The sequence below is a fragment of the Adelges cooleyi genome, unplaced genomic scaffold (genome assembly GCF_023614345.1).
Source record: "Adelges cooleyi isolate 19-005CV unplaced genomic scaffold, UGA_ACOO_1.1 ACOO_flye_CR_arks_rails_tigmint_CR_PRNA_8, whole genome shotgun sequence".
NCBI classification, from domain to species: Eukaryota; Metazoa; Arthropoda; class Insecta; order Hemiptera; family Adelgidae; genus Adelges; species Adelges cooleyi.
The window spans coordinates 6,686,119-6,693,465 of NW_026096513.1; the positions used below are offsets into that span (position 1 = coordinate 6,686,119).

General features: G+C 26.4%; 1 protein-coding gene across 1 annotated transcript; it reads left to right on the forward strand.

Annotated features, from left to right (window-relative positions):
* Positions 1–2,806: 2,806 nt before the first annotated feature.
* Positions 2,807–5,791, forward strand: LOC126845886 (homeobox protein EgHBX4-like). The gene is made up of 3 exons (XM_050584875.1): positions 2,807–2,878; positions 2,956–3,090; positions 5,657–5,791. The coding sequence occupies exons 1-3, from the start codon at positions 2,807–2,809 to the stop codon at positions 5,789–5,791; spliced, it is 342 nt and encodes a 113-aa protein (XP_050440832.1).
* Positions 5,792–7,347: the final 1,556 nt, after the last annotated feature.

Below are 7,347 nucleotides of genomic sequence, written 5' to 3' on the forward strand. Positions count from 1 at the left end.
TTTTAATTCTCTCTTTCTTAGGAAAAATCAAAATATAGTCGTATAAAGATGAAGCATAGAAAATATAACTAAGCACCTTATTAAATTATTGTGATGAAAAAAAAAGTATTAAAGCATAGTAACTTGTTTTATGTGTCTTGGGTAGCATTTAGCATTAATAAGTAAGAAAGGTTATTATTATTTTTTATTTCTATAGAAAATAAACGTCTGCAAGGGCACAGAGTACAATTAAAGATATTTTCAGTAATCAAGAATTGATAATAATAATATATCAAAAGGATACAATTATGAACAAATTTAAAATTTACAACTGGCACAACCATTGACTACTAAAATATAATTGTTTTTTAAAACGAACGTCCTAAAGGATCAAGTACAGTTAATAAAGTGAGTGCTTATTTCTAGATGTTACAAAAGTAAAAAATATATCTAATATATACAAAAATTAAATACAAAATTCCATATTATACATCCATACTCCAATATAGGACGAACCAAAGCACAAAAAATAATTTTATGGCATAGTACTTTGATAAAAGATTCTATTAAAAAACCTAGTGCTTTACAATTAAAAACAAAAGTAATAGTTTTTTAATACTCGTAGTTTAAAACAATGTGTTGGAAGTTGAATCAATACAAGACATAATAGAAGCATATTATACATAAATGTATACCGAATATGGTACTAAGAAGACTCAGGAATCGAAGATAATCATTGGGTTTTTCTATGTTTAACGCCAAACGATCAACCGTGGCATAATAAGTGTACCCAAAAGTATTGCAGTTTTATTTTGGTAGTCATATATCACCTGTAAAAAATTAAAATTATGTAATTATTAAAAATTAAAGGTAACATTTGACTTTTTATGTGGGTTATTGGCAAAATAAATCTGAACAAAAAAGTACGAGTTCTGATTAAGTGTGCTTAAGGTTTTTACTATTTTTTAAATTTAATTAGGCAACTTTGTTTTTTATAGTAGCGTGAAAACTTTTTTTTAAAAAGTATTAATTCTGTGTCGAAAAATATTTGTAAGTTACTAACGATATTAACGGTTGTAATAGCTATTTAGGAGCTTGTAGTAAGAAAAGAAATTATATAATATTTAACAAAACAATAACAGTTATCTGCTTAATTTATTTAGTAATTTCATAATTTTTTTTTCTCAAAAAAGCCATCCTAATGGGTTTGACTTATTGTGAAACTAGAGAGTTAAAGTGTTTAATAAAATCACTCAAAAAACGATTTGATGCCAGTCTATTCTATGTATGCAGGAAAATCTATTATCATCTATTATAATCTATTACCTGATGTTTTGATTTTTCTCAATAAAAAGTTTGACTACAAATTTTGTATTTTTACAATTTTATAACATTTCTAAGTTTTAATTTATATGAGACAAACAATATGTTATTTTAATAATGTTTTACCTAGATTCCGAAAGGATGGGTTTTTTTTTCATAATATTTGGATTTCTAATTTATAGATTTGGTATAAAAAAAAAATAGGTCCAAAAGTTTAAAATTTATTGTGGGTCAAAACACACAATTATAAAATAGGGTTAAATCAAATTTAAATAAACAATTGAATGCTAAACTGTAAATAGTAAAATTTAGTATTTGTTTAAGTGGTGTTTATCGTATAACTATAATTTTATCGTATAAATATTGTTTTTACAATGATGGGTCTTTATTTTGTGCCTGGACCGCGAAATTTCCTAAACCGCTAATTCGACTTCTTTATGCATTAAATTTATATATCAAAAAGCCTGTACAGTGAGGTCTATGCTGCACTACTGGACCTCATTTTGGTATGTTATTACTGTGTTTGGTTTAAAATGTACTGGTTTAGACTATACTTGCTTAGAATTCTTAATATCCCCTTATTCATATCGAAGTGTTAATTTAAAAATTGATTATATCAGTTTCAGTTATAATAACTCCTGTAAACATGTGACCTCCCTTGTCTATGCTATGCTTTGTCCCCAAAAAATTGGTGTCTAAGACATCGATTGCCACAATATATAATCTTATTTGATGAGAGCTTAAACTTCTCAAATGAAGACGAATAACAAATAATAAATCAAAATAAATTTAAATTTATAATATTATACAATAATAATGAAAATAAAATTGGCACCTATACATTACATAATATATTATTATTTATCTAATTATTGTTACTATATATTATGAAATCTGACTTTGTAAAATTGTATACATATACTTAAGCTAACTGACTTGTAAGAGCATGCAATATGCTGAGACATTTTAATAGAAATTTTAAAAAAAGAACTACCTTAAAATTGTTTAAAAAATTATCAAAATTTGCAATAATTTTTGTATAGGAGAAAATATAAGTTTTACATTAATCTCATTTCAACAAAAAAATTGCATTAAAGGTTCAAACTAAATTTATCAAATAACGCTATTAATAATATGTTTTGTAATAATATTGTTCCACATTGATGAAATTATGGCAAAAAGCTTGTGTAGACAATCCATTTTACCCCAATAACAAAATTCAACGCAGATAGTGCAATTTCAAAATTACATTGACAAAATCAAAGGGTTTTCGATGGAAACTGCTATAACATACTACACCTCTAATAGTATGATATAGGCTTTAAAATCAGAGAAATTACCCTTTCAACCCGTTTTTAATCAACGTTGCGCCGTGATTGGTAAATAGCGCTGAACGTCACTATTTCATGAGCTTTTCCAGTAGGAACAGTCGCGACCGTAGTTTCCCGGTGGCTTGATCAAACGTTCTCGGTTCTCGCATACATTAGTGTCTCTAACGCCAAAAATGTCAATAGAATCCAGTGAACCTGGTTCAGTGTTTAACCTGCAACGCAATCAGATTACCGAACATCGCCAGGTTAGTACATTATATTTTTACTTTTTAATGTTTATAATATTTGAAATACTTAATAATTTAATCACATCTATTAACAGAAAAGAAAACGAACCACATATACGTTACATCAGCTTAATAAACTAGAAGAACTATTCAATACTACGCGGTACCCAAATGAAATACTAAGACAACAACTGGCTGAAACTATTGAAATTGACCCATATCGTGTAAAGGTCAGTTATAACTTTTATTTATTTAAGTAAGTTGTTTACTTCTTGTGTTAAAAAAATAGTTTACACTAACTTAATTGAAAAATGTTGCACAGTGTAGATAAATTACGTTTCATTATTATACGGATCTTGTGTGTGCAATAACAAAAATATTATCCAGTCAAATTTGTTAGAAATTCGAGTTCTTCAACTTCTTGTGTAGCAGTCCTTCGGTTACAAGCTTCATACTTGTAAAAACTATTAAAATATATATAATGAGTAAAAAAACTCTTTTAATAATTTATTATTTTAAACTTTACTAGAATACTATTACTATAAGATATACTTACAGTATATTATAGTTACAGTATTAGTCATAGATAATAGACTGGGACAAAAAAACAAACAACTTTTTTTTGAACGGCACTATGAAAATATTGTTCATGATGATAAAAAAATGATGGTGAAAGTTAGAGCCCTTAATATTAACATTCAGATACCTATCATGACGACTGACGGGTTTTTACACTAATGGCATTTTTTTTTTTTCTAAAACTCGTAAGTTATTGGCCTGAAAAATTCTATTGATACATATTCCTAAAGAAAATTGAGTTTCCTACAAAAAAACTATCTATGTAAATTTTCCTCAAACAAGCTGTTTTTATCGAAATCGCACCTTAAACATTTAACGGTTTTTTCAGTTTGAATTTTTGTAACTACCACAAATATCAATATTTAAAAGGCTTGTTTGACGAAAATTTACAAAGATAGCTTTTTTTAGCTAAAAGAAATATATCTTAACTTAAAAAAAAACAAGTTTTATGTACTTTCGTTGATATAGTAAAAAAAACCTTTGTGAGTATTTTTGTTAGACTATATAATAGTAGCTTATTTCCAAAACTAATTATCAACCCTTTTTAAAATTTTGGGAGAATAAGAAAAAAAACTGTTTAAAACGTCTAAAACAATCATAGATATAATTTGTTTATTAATCTACATACATTTTAAGTTATTTTTCTGACAAAGTTTCAAATCAAACACTTTAAGGCTTTAAGCCAAATGAAAATATTTAAGAAAAATTATTTCAGATAATTAGTATTAGCACTCAAATGTGTGCATATTATTAATTACTAGATTAAAGTGGGTTATTTCCGAGGAAAAATATCATTACGATTTTATTCATGTTATCAACTACAACTTGGTAAACAAATATAATAAAGTATTTTCGTTTTTTTAAATTTAAATGATTACCAACTTTAAAATTAAATTATAATATCAATTTCCCAGGTGTGCAGGTCTCCTTTTTATATTCCCCACCACCCATTAGACGAATGATGACTTTTGTCAATGCGGATCCTTCCTTTTTATTACCTGTTTTTAACTCATAATTTTTAAGATCATAATATGTGAGTATCTATTGGTTAAATTTCTCATTTCTTATTTGTAATTCTATACTTAAGGGTTTAATATATAATTATGTAAACAAGGGCGCCCATATACATTAAAACAAATAAATAATAGTTTTGGAAATAAATTTACAAATAAAGTTAAACTTTATTAGGGAAATAATGAGTTTTGGAAGTATATTTAAAGACCAAATTAAAACAATATATTATTAAAAAACTTTAACATAATATCAGTATTAAGTTTTTGAAAATAAGCTACTTTATTATGATAAACTATGTTAAAAATAGGGTAAGCCATCTTCTGGTAAATAACATGTTTCTTAAATGTGTGTTTACTTTTTGACTTGTGTCACTTAACAAACACATGTCGACTGCCCCAACGAAAAGGGTCGTATCTCGTTTTTTGCAACTTTTCAGGATAAACCAAAAAAACATTCAAATTTAAATTCTTATTCTGTTTTTAACATATCAATTTGAAAATTTGGATACATGTTATAGCATGTTATCCAAATTTTCCAAGTTAAAAACAGAATAAGAATTTAATTTTGAATGTTTGTTTGGTTCATCCTGAAAAGTTTCAAAAAACGATGTACGACCCTTTTCGTTGGGGCAGTCGATGTGTAAATTTCAGTTTTCTTTACTGTTTGTACATTTAACTGTCGTTACATTATTTTACGCCTTTCGTCTCATTGTGCACTAACATTTTTATACTACACATGGCACATATTACAGTAGTATTCTAATTTATGCCACTTTGAACTTAAATAATCACACTTAGCTTAGTCTTCACTTCCTCATCGTCACATAATATCTATATTTTCCAAACTAAGTTGTTCAGTACCTCATAGAGTTTCTCAGGGAATCAACCCCGTGTAAACTCAATTTACCTAAGAGTACTTACATACACCAGCACTTTGAAAAAAAAATGATTAAATTAAAATCTAAATTTTATAATTCAAAAAATGTTTAGTAATAATTAATAAAAGCCCAATCCCACTTAATATTATAAAAAAAAAATGTATAGATTAACTAAAACAGTATCTATCTATTTCATTTGTAAAATACCGTGTATTGTTAAAGTTTTCGACGAAATATTACCGGGGGATTTAGCTTTCAACCCCCCTAACCTCTGAATTTTGGATATGAAAGTCGAAAGTTTGATTGTACAACTTTTTGTTACTTAGATTTGGTTTCAAAACCGAAGAGCAAGGCTGCGTAATGATTTGAATCTACAAAATTACCACAACAAGTTGCAGAACTGGCGAATGAATAATATTGAAGCGCAAGCCGATTTAAGAGGTAACCTCGTCAACATTTAATTTTAATAATTTCAATAAAATAATTATGTTAACTAAAATTTTACCTTCCTAGAGGAGCAAGAAGAGCAGACAAATATAAGTGTATACTTAAATAACTTCTATGAGCCCAGAAACGTTGAGTATCCAATTTATTTTGCGTTATAATGTATAACCTTTAATCATTTTCTAAGTTAGTTAGTTATTAATATAATTTATAACATTAAACCATACTTAACAATGATTTTTTTGTCTGTAACCGCTGTAACTTATTTTTATGTTATTCATTAATTGTTTACAAAAAGGTGTGATATTTTTTTAAACACAAAACAAAAAAATTGTTATAAAACACTAAGTATTATGATTAATAGTTTTAGTAGTAGGATGAAATGTATGCCTAACTATTTATGTTTTAAAAGTAGCTATCAAAAAAACTAATTTGCGATGGGAGTAAAAAGAATTTCTTATTAAAATTCCCTTGTTCAAAATGAAAGAACATTAACTAGGTTCTTCAGTCGTTTTTTTAGAAAACATTAATTTTTCCTTAAACAAGCACTTAAAAAAGTAAAAAAAGGCAGTATTCAAATATAAATTTTGAATGTTGGTTTAACAATTTAAAAAAAAACTGACGAGAGAACCTATAAATAAAGATCTCATTATTTTAAATATGATAAAAATGTATTCTACGATTATTATTTAATCAATATTAGAGACTATGCATAGCTATGTTTCGATGCAACTTTTTTTTAAATATCTGTCAAAGATGCTGTGATAGACAGAAAAAAATTCCTAATTACTGAACTAATAATTAGACATCATAGTTAAACCTTTAAATTAAGATTTTGTAACTCCTTAATAAGACTGGAAGTAGTACCTTATATGTACTTTCTAATGTCAAACATGAAACAATTTGTTTCTTTGCCATCAAGAGCATAAACAATATTTTAAATATGTACACTTTTTCCATTTTAACTTTACGTCAGGATAAAACCTTTTTAAAAATCAACCAATTACTTTTGAATTTGGGTGTCTTTTTCTATAGTATATTTTATACTATTACCAATATACAGAGACAATAATATTAAGCCTTTCATCCAGTGAAGGTTTTATTCTTAATCTTTTGGTTTGGTTTAATGTCTTCAGCTCTAAAATCTAGACTGAATCTTAATCAACTGAATACAGCTGGTTAAACATTTTTTTTTTAAGTTTGAGTATAGATGACCAATAAAATCATTTGTTATGTCATTTTATAAAATGTTAGAGCACTCAATATTTAAAAATTGTGTGTATCATTTTTAAAGATATAATTCAAAGATATTTTCACTGAGCTAAATTCTTTCTTCATAGCTGACATTATCAAAAGTTGTTTAGGTTTTGTTATAAAAACATAACAGAACGAGATGGAATTACTTTTATGATAATGTAAGTGCCTTTTTGGTTAATATCAATCAAGTTCTTTTAAATATAATATAATTATATGTGTAATAATTACATGAAAGTGTTCAAAATTAAAAAAACATGTTTTGTAGCTCATGGTAGAATAGTAAAAATTAGTTCAGCAGTATGCATAAAGTTGAAGA

Coding starts and splice junctions, on each gene's coding strand:
- LOC126845886 (XM_050584875.1), top strand. CDS start 2,807: ATGTCAATAGAATCCAGTGAACCTGGTTCAGTGTTTAACCTGCAACGC. Junction 2,879..2,955: donor AGATTACCGAACATCGCCAG/GTTAGTACATTA, acceptor ATCTATTAACAG/AAAAGAAAACGAACCACATA. Junction 3,091..5,656: donor TTGACCCATATCGTGTAAAG/GTCAGTTATAAC, acceptor TTTGTTACTTAG/ATTTGGTTTCAAAACCGAAG.